The sequence below is a fragment of the Procambarus clarkii genome, chromosome 54, assembly GCF_040958095.1.
Source record: "Procambarus clarkii isolate CNS0578487 chromosome 54, FALCON_Pclarkii_2.0, whole genome shotgun sequence".
NCBI lineage: Eukaryota > Metazoa > Arthropoda > Malacostraca > Decapoda > Cambaridae > Procambarus > Procambarus clarkii.
In genome coordinates, this window is record NC_091203.1 from 2740208 (window position 1) to 2756898 (window position 16691).

General features: G+C 42.1%; 1 protein-coding gene across 1 annotated transcript in view; it reads right to left on the reverse strand.

Moving 5' to 3' along the window:
* Positions 1–16691, reverse strand: part of LOC138352581 (nicotinamide phosphoribosyltransferase-like) — a 151361-nt gene that overhangs the window by 24377 nt on the left and 110293 nt on the right. The window contains exon 9 of the mRNA XM_069305071.1: positions 12872–12986. Within this exon, the coding sequence (XP_069161172.1) occupies positions 12872–12986 (115 nt within the window). The remainder of the gene's footprint in view (positions 1–12871; positions 12987–16691) is intronic.

Consider the following 16691-nt stretch of genomic DNA (forward strand, 5'->3'; position numbering starts at 1 on the left):
ATATATGACCGAACCTAACCAACCCTACCTAACCTAACCTAACCTATCTTTATAGGTTAGGTTCGGTTAGGTAGCCGAAAAAGTTAGGTTAGGTTAGGTTAGGTAGGTTAGGTAGTCGAAAAACAACTAATTCATGAAAACTTGGCTTATTAGGCAAATCGGGCCTTGCATAGTAGGCTGAGAAGTGCGTTCTGGCTACTAGGTACGACATATATATATATATAAATATATTTATTAATTATTTCATATATATATATATATATATATATATATATATATATATATATATATATATATATATATATATATATGTATATATATATATATATATATATATATATATGTGACGGTAACGCGTTGGTGTTCGGCTGTTTAAGGCTAGGGGTATGGCCTCGTCACATAGTTATAAAAAAAAATAGAAAAACTGGAACTTCGTCTGTGGTAAGGTAAGGAGAAGACACACAAAACACAAGTAAACTTTAACAATGAAATTTTAATTACGTTAAATAAATCAAAACATGAAAAAATGGACAAACAAATTCTTATAATAAAATCAATCAATCAAAATAATAAGAATACTTAAATGACACAATGAAAAGTTACGTTAAGGCAAAATAACAAGAAGTGCAATACAAAATTAAATGGGAAGGTGCTGGAATATTGGCTTTAAGCTACCACCTCTCTCAGTACACGCTAACGTCTAGCCGGGAGGAGTGGTAACCACGAAAGCACTGAATATTCTGAGGTCTGAGGTCGTGGCGACCCCAGACATCAAGTAGTATGGGGGGGGCGAGTGCAGTTGCAGCCCGGCCGGCGACCAATCAGCAGAGCCGGTAGCGATCAACAGGTAGTTTGGCGGTTTGAGTCTGAACAGGTGTCTCTGGCTGCAACGTTTTGCGCTCTGGCAAACCTTGCTGGTGTTGTTGTCGTTGTTGGACATTTCTTCCATAGTAGTATTATATAATTTCAACGACGTAATTGTGGAGGGAAGAGCAGGCTCAATCTCTTGAAGGAGATTATCGTCACAACTCTCCCCCGAAGCCTGCGGTTCTGGAAGAAGTACGTCGTTATGTGGTGGAGTATTAGATGAAGTTGCTTCTACTTCATAAACTCTGGAGAGATCATGGGCTAAGATGTTGTCAGACTCTTGGTATAGCGTGTCTCCAGGTTGAATTTCTGCAGGTAGCAAGCCCATAGTAGAAGACGTTGAGATGAGAAGTGGGCGTGCTGCAGGAGGTGTAGGGTGGTGTGGTCCGTATTGATGGTGGACCGAGCACTTTTCAGGTGTGGAGTGAAGTGCTGAAGCTTCAGGATGAGGAAGAGTAGCTCCTTGCCAATTGTTCCGTAGTTCCTTGTAGCAGTAGTCGCTGACAGGTGTATTCTTCTCGCCTCGTTGCTGCATCACGACACCACCAACGTCGGTACCATTGGCGTCGACATGGAGGATGAAGGGCTTATCTGACGAGGTGAGAGTGGAATTAGAAGAGGGCAAAGGAGCACGATTATTATCCTGAAAGCATTTGGGAAGATCATTAAGGATTTCGGAATTAGAAAGCGCTGACTCCTTGTCAGTGCTTTCGGGAGGAGAAGCTGGGAAGGTCTCACTGTGGATGTAGGGTTCTGTGAAGGTGGAATAGTTAGTCAGGACAGTGGGAGGAGTACCATTATATTGCTTCAGGAGGTTGACGTGGCACAGCTGGGTCTTCCGCCGCCTATCTGGAGTCTCTATTACGTAGTTGTTATTATTCCTGCACTCTTTGACGCAGTAGGGTCCTGAAAACCTGTTTTGTAAAGGTGAACCTGGGATAGGGAAGTAGGCAAGGACGAAGTCTCCCGGCTTAAATTTTCGTACTTTGCTGGTCTGGTCGTAATGAGTCTTCATTCTCACCTGGGCTTTCAATAGATTATCATGGGCAAAGCGGTGGACTCTCTCTAGAATGTGTTGAAGGTTTTGAAGAAACTGGGGCACATTCTGATGCTCACTGAAGGTGGCATCTCTGAGAGAGTCTTTGAAAGCCTTAAGGGGAGTACGGCACTTACGGCCGTAGAGCATCTCATAAGGAGATACTCCTAGGGACTCATTGGGGAGACTTCTGAAAATACACATTATAAGGTCAATCTCCTTATCCCAATCCTTCGAGGTTTCACTACAAAACTTTTTCAAGAGTGCTTTGATGGTCTGATGACTACGTTCAAGAGAACCCTGTGAAGCAGGATGATAGGGGCTGGACAATACCTGTTTGATGTTGAACTCCTCCAGTGTTCTTTTGAAGAGATCACTGGTGAAGTTGGTACCACAGTCACTTTGAATCTCCCTGGGAAATCCGTATTGAGTGAAGATCTTCAATAGATGTTTTATAACCGTAGCAGCCGTGATGTTCTTCACTGGAACTGCTATGGGAAATCTGGTGGTAGGACACAGGATGGTTAGGATGTAGGCGTTACCTGAACTGGTCCGAGGTAAAGGACCAACACAGTCTATTATGAGTCTGTGGAAAGGATCCGCAGGCACCTGTATGGGAATCAGTGGTGCTCTGGGAATGGAGACGTTCGGTTTGCCTGCCATCTGACATGTATGACACTGTTTTACGTACTGTTTGACGTTATTTACCATACCTGGCCAGTAGTAGTCTTGACGAATCCCATGGTAAGTCTTGTTGAAGCCGTAGTGGGAGAATGCTCCGTGGGCCAGGTGTAGAATAGTGGGCCGCAGGCTGGTGGGAATCACAAGTTGTTCGATGTTGGCCCAATCGTCCTCCTCCTTCAGTTTACTGGGTCTATATCTGCGGTAGAGCAAGTCGTTCTCTAGGAAGAACCCAGGAATACTGTCGGGTTGAGTCTCAGCCTGGAAAAACAATGGTGTTAAAGTAAGATCTTCCCTCTGCAACTTACGGAACTCCAACTTGGTCAGATGCGGGGGTAGTTTCTGAGGGTCTTGAGGGACAGCGGTAGCAGTAGAGTCAGCTGGCTGTGGACGTGCAGCTTGTGCACGGGTGGTCACGAGAACCGGAGGAGAAACTTCATCACTCTCTTGAACCTCTGCTGGAACATACGCTAGAATAGGGTTTATTGGCACAGAGTTACACACCTGGGGTTTGTCCATGACGATCAGGTTGGTCGGTTGCAGGTCTTCTGCCAAGTCGTTGCCTAGGAGAAGTTGCACTCCAGGCATGGGAAAAGGCTTTTCCCTGACGGCGACTTGGACTTCCCCGTTCACGTAGGGACAATCCAGGTGGACTCTGGCGAGAGGGTATGGAGTGGTAGCAGTGAGGTCAGTGATGAAGACAGTTTCTCCGGTGTAGACGATGTTGGGCACAGCCGACTTCAAGATGATCGATTGTAGAGCCGCTGTGTCCCTCAAGATCTTCAATTTGAAACGTCCCTCCGGATTTGAACCGTTGGCAGAGACAGTTCCAGTATACAGGTGGTTACTGAAAAGAGAAAGATCATTAACATCAACACCAACATTCATCACAGGCTTACCGGACTTAGGAGGAGTTGGTTTGGGTCTTTGTTGGTCAGTGGTTCCCTTGTATTGAGACTTACCACACTTGTCTATGGTATGTCCATAGAGTCTACAATACTTGCAGTACAGTTATGAACCAGCTTGATCGGGGCTCACCTTCTCGTAACTGTACCACGACTTCTTACTGGAGGATGGTTCGGGTGTCAGCCGGTGGATGAGGCTGTAAGTGTCAGCCGACTTAGCACACTTCAGGTAGTCGGTTTCTTCTTTATCTGCTAAGTAGAGGCGGACAGGAGGTGGCACACGTCTCAAGAATTCTTCAACAAGCATCAGGTTGACGAGTTCTGTAAAAGTAGAGACATGTGCTGCTTCCAGCCATTTCATGAAATACCTCCGTTTCGTGTTAGCAAACTCGAGGAAGGTAGTGGTACTTGCCTTCAGGTGGTCACGGAATTTCCTTCTATAACTTTCAGTAGAGAGGAGGTAGGCGTCCAACACTGCTTGTTTCAGAGTGTGGTAGTCATTCTCAGACGCCAAAGTACTGAGTGTGACTGCAGCTCTACCTGTAAGATGGACTCTGAGAAGTGTGGCCCATTGGTCGACAGGCCAACTGAGTTGATTAGCAAGGGTTTCAAAGGTGGTAAAGAACACATCAACTTCTGCTTCTACAAAGGATGGCATTAACTTACTTGCATGTGATATATTAAAACTGACGGGAAGATTGGCAGTAGCTTGCTGGCGTTGAGTGAAGTGTGAAGTTTCCAAGGCGATTTCGCGTTGACGACACTCTAGAGCCAGAGTCGCTTGTTGCTTGTCATGTTCGCGTTGCATCTCCAACTCGCGTCGTTTGGTTTCAAGCTGTACTCGTTCCCGCTCCTGGAGTAGTGCAACCTCACGTTCCTGGAGGGCGAGTCCACGTTCGTGTTCTTCTCTCCTCAAGGCAGCTTCACGTTCTCTGAGGGTGATTTCTCGTTCTTGTTCTTCCCTTCGTATGGCAGCTGCTCGTTCTTGTTGTTCACGTTCAATCTTGGCCAGCTCTAGTTTGAGTTTCATCGTTGCCAAGTCAGTTTTATCTGCAATATAGTAAGTTTCATGAGTTTCAGAGTCTATCTTACCTTGCTCTAAATAGTAATCCAGCAACAGGTTGTGTAGGTCATTTTTGTTGGCTTGGTAGGGAATTTCTAGTTGATACTCATGTGCAAGAGTTTGTAATTCAGTCTTCTTGGCACGACTTAAAGTCCCTATTTCACCTGCTGGATTTGCACGGAAAGTTTGGAGACGAAACATGGTGAAATTAGCAAATAAAGGTACACGAATATTCAATAGTGAATGTCAGAAACAGGACAACGTGGCAACTGGTACCTATCCTGTGAGATCTTTAACAATTAAAGTTAAGTAAAAGATGTTAAATGATTAAATTAAATCAAGGGCGCAGGAAATCTTGTACCCGGTACTCATGTAAGAGGATAAGGGCAAGAAAATCCTACTAACAAATGAAACAGAGTTTCGAAAACAAATGAAACAATTAAATGCTTCAAAAGTAAAATTGGTAGTCCAAGGATGTAGGCATACCTTGCCAAGTCTCTATAGGACATAAAGCAAGTTTTTCCTACTGAATTTAATATGATACTTACAGAATTAGCGAACTTTTGTGCTCTGAAAAAGTAAGCTAATTCCCTACCGTTGTATGTATCATCATCTCTGACTGACGTGTAGGGGTGCGAGGTGTCAACTGGTGACGAGAACTGCTGCTGAGGTCCCAATTCAGCAACTAAAGTTCGAGCTAGAGGAACTATGGCCCTCTTTGTCCTCCTACAGTCAGATTGCAGAAGATTGGGTACTCTTGACCCGGGGCAGACCACAGTACCAGGGTACCAATATGATGATCTGTCAAAATGAGAAATATTCAAGGGACATAGATGGTAAACACGAGTAATAACACGGAGGGAGAGATGACCAATTAAGAGTATGACTGCGGCCTACAGTCACCACGTAATCCAAAGTTGTCTCACCTTCACTATATGTTACTCTCGTAATGCACAATACACCGCACCTTATAAAAAATGAAATTGAATGAAAAATAGTAAAGCTACGTTAACAAAGTTAAATACGCTTACCATAAATTACCACTTGGCACCAGTACCTGAGTGAAGCTCCTAGGACAGGCCCCCATATAACTTGTGACGGTAACGCGTTGGTGTTCGGCTGTTTAAGGCTAGGGGTATGGCCTCGTCACATAGTTATAAAAAAAAAATAGAAAAACTGGAACTTCGTCTGTGGTAAGGTAAGGAGAAGACACACAAAACACAAGTAAACTTTAACAATGAAATTTTAATTACGTTAAATAAATCAAAACATGAAAAAATGGACAAACAAATTCTTATAATAAAATCAATCAATCAAAATAATAAGAATACTTAAATGACACAATGAAAAGTTACGTTAAGGCAAAATAACAAGAAGTGCAATACAAAATTAAATGGGAAGGTGCTGGAATATTGGCTTTAAGCTACCACCTCTCTCAGTACACGCTAACGTCTAGCCGGGAGGAGTGGTAACCACGAAAGCACTGAATATTCTGAGGTCTGAGGTCGTGGCGACCCCAGACATCAAGTAGTATGGGGGGGGCGAGTGCAGTTGCAGCCCGGCCGGCGACCAATCAGCGGAGCCGGTAGCGATCAACAGGTAGTTTGGCGGTTTGAGTCTGAACAGGTGTCTCTGGCTGCAACGTTTTGCGCTCTGGCAAACCTTGCTGGTGTTGTTGTCGTTGTTGGACATTTCTTCCATAGTAGTATTATATAATTTCAACGACGTAATTGTGGAGGGAAGAGCAGGCTCAATCTCTTGAAGGAGATTATCGTCACAATATACATATATATATATATATATATATATATATATATATATATATATATATATATATATATATATATATATATATATATATATATATATATATTTATATTTTTTTTTTTTCTTAAAAACAAAACAAAAAAAATGGAAGGGAGTACCACCTCTAGCTGGAAGAAGGGGGACTCATAGCCTCGGAGGAAACCACGCATAACGCATTAGAGGGAATGTTTAGATCCCCTCCAATACAGTTTATGTGTGCTTTTCTCCTACCACCCCCTTCCTTTTTTATTTTTTGTGCTTTATTATGCATTTGATGGTTACAAGATATACATGGGTTGATACAAAAATAATAATGCAAAAAGGTGATTAAAGGTTATGGATCTCTTGAAAAACACAACAATGGGAAACATTGATGAATGTCACAGACGGGTTCGATCATTGTTGCAAGTCAAACACTTCTTCGAATTCCTCTGAAGTTGGACTAGTACCCAAGACGCAACAGGCATTTCCCCTCTGAATCGCAACACTGAGGCGCTGGAACAAGAAACTTTTTGCTCTCTGGTCTTTTGTAGCGCTGATCAATTTGTCCCCCAATTCCTTCAGGAACTTCAATGCACATTTTCCCCACGAACCGAGGGTCTCCGAGCCGATCGGAACAAAGCTGTAGCAGTGTGCTAGACCTCTGTATTTAATAATTTTCTGCGATTCCCTGAAAGAAGCAGCACCACCGCTTTCACGTGTGCTGCAGTGGAGGTAGGTACTGGCCAGTGTGGCAGCGCACGTGTAGTCCCATACCACTTGCTTACCATCCTTCCAAGGTAGCAAGGTGACCCCCATCAGGGCGCTTCTGAGGGTCGTTAGGTCTGGATAAGTGTGGTTCTCTTTGTGCCGGGCAGCGGGCTGTGGCGAGGCTCCTCTTGATGATGTCGTTGACTTCTTCATGTCTTGCAATTTTACCCTGTGATTTACGACATACCAGACCATGATGACCATATTGGTCTGCCATCGCAGTTCCGCAGATGCACCTATGTTCGGTGAGGATGGGGGCGGCAAGGCGAAGGGCAACTCCAATGCGGAGAACGTCATGACCGAGGCGAGTTCCCAGGGCTGCATTGGGCACAGCAAATAAAAAATCCCCGGCGTGGGGTGCTGTTACCGCTAGGAGGCGGGCTTTGTTTTCAGCATCAGCGTTGTCAATCATTGCTGTGACAGTCTTTTCCATTATGGGGCTATCCCAGTGGGCCTGCTTGTGGTCTTTTGGGACTTGTGGTCGGGGTTGAGGGTGTGCAATGGTGTCCCATTGTCTGGCTGCTTCGATGAACGTTTGATCATGAGTTCCCGCTGTCTCTCTCATACGCTCTGGTAGGATCTGCCCTACCAATTCGTTGGCTGCTGTACATGAGGATAAGAATGCTGGAAGTGCTACCTCAGTTGCCTTTCGTATGCCTATTCCTCCAAATCTCACTGGTAGTGTTGCTTGGTCCCACTGACTCATCTAAATCTAGGTTGAGCGCCTTCCTGAATATTGACCTGAGGAGCTCATCATATTGATGTAGAAGTGGGTTGCCAAAAGTTGGTGCACACCTTAAGAAGTATGTTAGCCTGGGCAAGGTAAGGCACTTTGTGAGAAGGTAGAGGGCATCGTGGGAGTCCAAGTCCCCAATTCTCTCTTCCATCCTCTTTAGGTCTCTAAACTTTTCGTCAAGGACTGCAGCAATGGCATTGTGGCCCAGAGGTGCTCCGAGTAGTGTGCTGTCGGTAGGTTTAACGACTGAGGCTTCTGGTAAAACTGATTTCACTGCTCTCATAATTACTTCACTGGACAAAATTTTGCCCAGGGATGAAACCACAGCCCAAGCACTGAGAGAAAAACACCCCCTCAGGGCCGTAGGTGGACCTCCCCCACAGGTCAGGCTCGCCCCTAACCAGGAACCTCTCGTCCTCCGGGAGTCAGAGGTTTATAAAGCTATCGTTTCATTTCCCCCGGGCTCCTCAGGAGGCTACACAGGGGTAAGACCTCAACATGTGAAGGAAATGGTGAACCCTGTTCTTGGCCCAGCTGCAGAAGCGCTCCTGACAGAAATCACAACGTTTGTCAACAACTGCCTCGCCGGGTTAACCCCTGATGAAATCAAACCATTCTTCTTTGGTGCATCCCTATGTGCCCTGAAAAAGAAGGGGGGAGGGATCAGACCCTTCGCCGCCTAGTTGCAAGGGCTGCTGTCAGAAGTATCCGAATGGAAGCAGCCACCATGCTGCAACCCAACCAGCTGGGGTTTGGAGTCCCCCAAGGCTGTGAAGCAGCGGCTCATGCTGCACGAGCCTACATTAGCTCTCTTACTGAAGACCAGGCAGTAGTAAAATTAGATTTTAAAAACGCTTTCAACTCGGTCAAAAGGGAAGCAATCCTCACTGCAGTTCAGGAACATTGCCCAAGCATTCTCCCGTTTGTGTCAGCAGGCTATAGCAAAGACTCAACCCTCCTGTTTGGCAAACATGAAGTCACCTCAGCAGAGGGAATTCAACAGGGAGACCCACTTGCACCCTTCCTCTTTTGCATAGCGGTTCGAGAAATTACAACCAGACTGTCCAGTGAGCTCAACATCTGGTTCCTGGATGATGGCACTCTGGCAGGCACACAAGATTCCCTGCTGGAAGACCTACAGCTGGTGAAGACACGGGGGGAGTCAGTAAAACAATATTCACGTAAATAAATATCAGCTCCTTTTCCTTACATTATTATTATTATTTGTATTTTTTTTAATTTATATATACAAGAGTTCTTACATTCATGTACAGACACTAGTATGCATAGCGTTTCAAGTCCTTAATCCTAATATTTCCCCGGAATACGACGCACCAGATCGTTTAACTTAACAACCAGGTACCCCATTTTACTGTTGGGTAAACAGAGGCTACAGTTAAGAACTTCTGCCCAGTAAATTCTCCCAAGTCAGAATACGAACCCGTTCCAAAGCGCTCGCGAAAACCCAGGCGAGTGTCTTACCACTTTGCCACGGGGACGGTTTATTATTGTTACTGAATTCATTATTTTTTACTTCTTTGAAATTGCTGCTTATGAATAGCAAATAGCATATAATTCATAAAGCTAGACCAAATAATGCAAAATTCAGAAGAGTTATTTGTTGTCTAGGTGCCGGTCGGCCGAGCGGACAGCACACTGTACTTGTGATCCTGGGTTCGATCCCAGGCGCCGGCGAGAAACAATGGGCAGAGTTTCTTTCACCCTATGCCCCTGTTACCTAGCAGTAAAATAGGTACCTGGGTGTTAGTCAGCTGTCACGGGCTGCTTCCTGGGGATGTAGGCCTGGTCGAGGACCGGGCCGCGGGGACACTAAAAAGCCCCGAAATCATCTCAAGATAAGCAGACATGTTTAAGAATGATTTCCAACATTATATTTTCGCCACAAAAATGGTAATTTGCAAATGTAATAATAATAATAAATTATAATCTGAGGCTCAATATTCTCTTCAGCACACAAGATAATTTATTTAGAAAATTATTGCCTATTTGGGCACACACTCAAAAATGTTCACTTTGATCAACTATTGACCTTCGCCAGGATGCAACCCTCAATAGTTGCCAAACTTCCTGGGACAACCTATTTTTCTGCTACGTGAACAGAGGCATCGGGTAATTGAACCATGCCCAACCTTTCCTGTCCTAACCGAGGATTAAACTCGGGTTTCTCCATTGTAAGCCGAGGATGTAGGCTACTGTGATACAGGACACCTATTGATAAAACTTCAGACTAATGCTCGTTCATTCCCTCGTGTGATTGGCTTAAAGGTGGACTGTGCATAGCACGTAATGGATCCACACAGTTACTACAAAAGATGGTCTCATGATCAATTAGAGTATTGAAATATATGTTATTGACAGTTTTAAGAGTGCATGTCCTGGAGCAATTGTGGGGATCCACAGCCTTGGAGAAGAGAAGAGAATAAAAGGTATTCATAGAAGACGTTGTAGATTCTCCCTGAACACTTTTAAGTACTTTTTTCTCCTATCAGCTATATTTGTTATTATTTAATATGATTTATTTAATAATTTTATTTTATTACATTATTTTACAGTTTACGGAAGATGTACACAAATAACAATCACAGTTCGAAAACCACATCCAATTATTCTGAGGTGGGGGTACGTGGTCCAAAACACAGCAAGCATTTCCCCTCTGGATCGCGACATTGAGGCGCTAAAACAGGAAACTGGTCACTATTACGTCTCAAGTTTGCTTAATGAGCTCCTCACTCGCCTCCTTTAGGAACTTAAGTGCACACTTACTCCAGATGCCAAGGATCTCAGACCCTGTTGACACAAACTTGCAACAATGTTCGAAGCCTCTGTACTTATTAATTAGTTTTCTGGGTCTTTCTGAAGGTTGCTGCCCCATCACTCTCAGTTGTGCTGAGAGGTAGACAGGCATCAGCCAATGTAGATGCACATGTAGTCCCACACAAGCTGTTTACCATCCCTCCATGGCTGCAGGTTTACTCCATCTGGGCGTTGGTGAGTTTTTGTCTGGTCTGCACAACTGAGGTTCTCTTTGTGCTGGACACTTACCTGCAGCCATATTTCTCTTAATGATATCATTGACTTCTTCATATCTAGCAATCTTTCTGACTCACGACAAATGAGACCATGGCTGCCATATTGGCTCGGGAAGCACAGCTGCAGATGCAATTGTGATCGATGGAGACAGGGATGGCAAGGCACAGGGAAACGGCAATATTTATGGCTCGATGGTTCAGCTGAGTGACCAAGGCAGAATTAAGGATAACCAACAGGATTCTCCAGCATGGGGACCTACCAGAGCGAGGTGTTTTGTATACTTACCAGAAGTTGCCTCCAGCATCACTGAGGTAATAATATCCATTTGGCATCTATTCTTTCTTCCATCCTCCTCAAGTTGTTCAACTTTTCTTCCAGAATTACATCAATGGCATTTGAGTACAAATGTGCTCCTGGCAGCACACTGTTGATGCGAGAGTACCAGCACAATGAGACTCCTAGTAGGACGGTTCTTACTGCATCAATAACTGGTTAGCTAGATAAGATAATTTCACTCTTCGAAGGATTTAAGGTGAGTCCTAACTCCTAGGTTTCATCGATGTAAACCAGGGATCGTTATGTTCCTGCCAGGGATGTCATCATCCAGGAATCCTAAGTTGAGCTCTCTGGTCAATCTGCACGTGATCTCTTTAACAGCCATGCAGAAAAGAAAAGAAAAGGGGCAAGTGGGTCTCCCTGCTGGACACCTGCTGAAACTACTTCATGTTCCTAAACAACAGTGTCGATTCTTTACTGTAACCTGCAGAAACGAAGAGGAGTAAACAAATGAGGCTTGTTCGAACTGCTTTGAAGTTCGAAATGGTTCGAACCTTGTACGAACCATATATCTTTTTACCTGGTTGAAAGTATTTCCAAACTCAAGTTTAATTACTGTTCTATTTTCCGAGAGGTGATTAGCGTAGGATTTTGTTGTGTGAGCTGCTGCTTCACTGCCATGGAAAGCGCTAAAGCTCTTAGTTAATGGGGTCGAAGCATCATAGCAGCTTTCATACGGAAGTTTTTGACAGCCACCCTGATAAAGAGGTGGTGAAGTGAGTTACCAAAGGCAATAGGTCTCTGATGAAATTATTTGTTGAACTTGTGACTGATTAACCTAGAAACTTGCCTCCTCTTTCCATGACGGAAACGCAGCTAAACAGGAGCAAATTGTGCCATGCATTGAGGGTGCCTGGAACACCAAGGTTCTCAGAGAGTATATTTATTTTCTTGAGGTCTGCTTGTTTGCCTGCTCTAAATGGACGCGCTGCTTTTGGAATGTGGGGAAGCATTCTGGTGGTGGATGCTTTGATTCCCCCTAGAAGGTCATCTGATGACTTATGACCTGTAATCAGTTGACTTCCCGTTGGAATATGTGGGGCTGCCTGGGGGACTTGTGGACCTCCTCGCTCTATAGGGACTGTCCATGAGCCCTTATAGCTGTTACGAGTGCGTGAGGTCCCATCGTTATAAACATAGGTTACTAATATTCAGATTGAAAATCCCATATATCTTAGTCTGGATGCGTCACGAAGTCAATTACCATTATAGCTTAAGATGTGGTTGTGAATGAACTACATTTTTACTGCATGTATTTCTAGTATTGTACGACATTAGAGCGTGTGTCATTATAAACATGGTATACAGCATTTTATTATAAACTGCATCATTATGGCTGATGCTAGTACAGATTTTATCAGAGTTCCGTATATTCTCCTGCAAGTGTATATTCTATAATGTTTGTTTGTATGTATGTATGTATGTATGTATGTATGTATGTATGTATGTATGTATGTATGTATGTATGTATGTATGTATGTATGTATGTATGTATGCATGCATGTATGAATGTATGCATGTATGTATGTATGTATGTATGTATGTATGTATGTATGTATGTATGTATGTATGTATGTATGTATGTATGTATGTATGTATGTATGTATACAGTTGCGTAGCTCGTGTGTGAGCCAACTTACAGAGTGCCTTGTGGGTGATGCCCTCAGAACAAGTGATCCTTAGGTAAGGAGGAAGCATTTTGTAGCCCTTAGTGTTAGTCTCCGTCCCGTAGGTCTTCCCCAGGATCTCCAGACACTGAAGACAACGGCGTGGGAAAGAAATAAAGATGTGTTACCATTATTCATCGTAATATCATCACTATCATAAAAAATCATAGTTCAGTTGGTAATAAAGATGACACTATTATTAGGTCTATGAATATTTACACCCGAGTATTGCTTCATATGAAGCCTATGGGGCGGGGGGGGGGGGGGACATTTCCTTTCACCTAATGCCTCTGGTCACCTAACAGTATATAGGTACTCGGGATATAGTAAACTGTTGTGGGGTTACATCCTGGGGAAAGATCAGTAGTTCTACCATAGTTGGACCTCGATACAAGTCTGAAGTATATATATATATATATATATATATATATATATATATATATATATATATATATATATATATATATATATATATATATATATATATATATATATTTAATATATATATATATATATATATATATATATATATATATATATATATATATATATATATATATATATATATATGCCATGGAAACTATATATATATATGCCATATATATATATATATATATATATATATATATATTATTAAATATGACCGAAAAAGTAAGATTAATAATTCTAACACGAATTTTCTCGATCTTTCGTACGTTTCTTGTCACTGTTGATGGTAATTCAAAGATCAATTCTCCAAAATTTATTTTTATTTCTAGTCTGACGCGACACTTGAGCGCGTTTCGTAAAACTTATTACATTTTCAAAGACTTTAGTTTACACAATCACACACAACTTTAACTGAATAGAGCTTAAACATCTTTCGAGTTTTTATACCTACATTTGGGTGAAGTGACATGTTATAATAATTTTGGATGAGGTGAAAATAAACTTTTAACACAAGACAGAACACGAAAACAATGAAATACAAACAGGTATTAAAAGTAGGTAACTGCAGAAGGCCTATTTTTATTGGCCCATATTTCTTGATGCTTCTATATTGGAGCGGAGTCTTGAAGTGGGTAGAATATAGTTGTGCATTAATTGGCTGTTGATTGCTGGTGTTGACTTCTTGATGAGTAGTGCCTCGCAGACGTCGAGCCGCCTGCTATCGCTGTATCTATCGATGATTTCTGTGTTGTTTGCTAAGATTTCTCTGGTGATGGTTTGGTTGTGGGAAGAGGCTATATGTTCCTTAATGGTGCCCTGTTGCTTATGCATCGTTAAACGCCTGGAAAGAGATGTTGTTGTCTTGCCTATATACTGAGTTTTTTGAAGCTTACAATGCCCAAGAGGGCATTTGAAGGCATAGACGACGTTGGTCTCTTTTAAAACGTTCTGCTTTGTGTCTGGAGAGTTTCTCATGAGTAGGCTGGCCGTTTTTTTGGTTTTATAGTAAATTGTCAGTTGTATCTTCTGATTTTTGTCTGTAGGGATAACGTTTCTACTGACAATATCTTTCAGGACCCTTTCCTCCGTTTTATGGGCTGTGGAAAAGAAGTTCCTGTAAAATAGTCTAATAGGGGGTATAGGTGTTGTGTTAGTTGTCTCTTCAGAGGTTGCATGGCGTTTCACTTTCCTTCTTATGATGTCTTCCACGAAACCATTGGAGAAGCCGTTGTTGACTAGGACCTGCCTTACCCTACAGAGTTCTTCATCTACTTGCTTCCATTCTGAGCTGTGGCTGAGGGCACGGTCGACATAAGCGTTAACAACACTCCTCCTGTACCTGTCCGGGCAGTCACTGTTGGCATTCAGGCACATTCCTATGTTTGTTTCCTTAGTGTAGACTGCAGTGTGGAAAACTCCGCTCCTTTCCATGACTGTTACATCTAGAAAGGGCAGCTTCCCATCCTTCTCCATCTCGTAAGTGAAACGCAACACAGAATTCTGCTCAAATGCCTCCTTCAGCTCCTGCAGATGTCTGACATCAGGTACCTGTGTAAAAATGTCGTCAACATACCTGCAGTATATGGCCGGTTTCAAGTTCATGTCGACTAAGACTTTTTGCTCGATGGTACCCATGTAGAAGTTTGCCAACAGGACACCTAGGGGAGAACCCATGGCGACCCCATCTACTTGCTTATACATGTGTCCATCCGGGCTCAAGAAGGGTGCCTCTTTAGTACAAGCTTGGAATAGTTTCCTTAGACTGTTTTCTGGTATGTCAAGAGGAGTACAGGCTGGATCACGGTACACTCTGTCGGCTATCATTCCGATTGTTTCATCCACAGGTACGTTGGTAAACAGAGATTCTACGTCCAACGAGGCTCTTATACCTGTGGCCCGTGTTCCCCACAGCAAAGTCAACAAACTCCTTTAGAGACTTCAGGCTGAAGGCGCAAGGGACATGAGGAGTCAGCAAGCCGTTGAGTCGTTTTGCCAGTCTGTACGTGGGTGTGGGTATCTGGCTGATGATTGGCCGAAGTGGGTTTCCAGGCTTGTGTGTATTGACATTTCCATACGCATATCCAGGTTTGTATTCCCCAATAATCTTTGGCAGGTGGAGTCCAGATTTCTTGGCGTTCACAGTTTCGATCAATTTGTTGACCTTTGCTTTCAGTTCGGCTGTAGTGTCCTTCGTTACCCTTTGGAATTTAGTTTGGTCAGAGAGTATGAGGTTCATTTTCGCCAGATATTCGTCTTTTTTAAGAATGACGTATATTGGCGACTTGTCGCTTCTCCTGACAACTATCTCCTTGTTCTCACGAAGGCTCTTAGCTGCCGCTTTGAGCTCGGGGGACAGTATGGTGCTTCTGTAGTTGCCTCGATTCTTTCCTCCTTCCGCAATAAGTTCTGCTTGTAAGGTATCTTTGGTGGAGACCTTCTTTTGTGCTTCGAGGTCGAATATGTCGTCCAACAGAATCTCCAACTCCACTTTCCGGGCCATCTCACTCGGTCTGGACATAACGTGACAGTTTATACCCAGATTTAGGAGAGTGACTTGGTCCTCAGTGAGGTTGATTCCTGCAAGGTTCAGGAAGCCATCTCTTGGTTGAATTGAGGTCAATTATGTATGAGTTGTTATGTATGAGGTCAATTATGTATGAGGTATGTATGAGGAATTATGTATGAGGTCAAAAAATTGACCTCATACATAATGAAATGGGTAGCTTTATCATTTCATAAGAAAAATATTAGAGAAAATATACTAATTCAGGAAAACTTGGCTTATTAGGCAAATCGGGCCTTGCATAGCAGGCCGAGTACGACGTTCTGGCTACTAGGTACAACATATATATAAATATATATATATATATATATATATATATATATATATATATATATATATATATATATATATATATATATATATATATATATATATATATATAATATATATATATATATATATATATATATATATATATATATAAATATATATATATATATATATATATATATATATATATATATATATATATATATATATATATATAAATATATATATATATATATATATATATATATATATATATATATATATATATATATATATATAAATATATATATCATATATATATAAATATATATATATAAATATATATATATATATATATAAATATATATATATATATATATATATATATATATATATATATATATATATATATATATATATATATATATATATATATATATATATATATATACATATGAGAAAGGCAGCAAGAACACGCAAGCAATAAATAACTCAGAACTCCATATGACCCGACCAGGATTGGAACCCATCACGCCAGGATCCCTCCTGAAT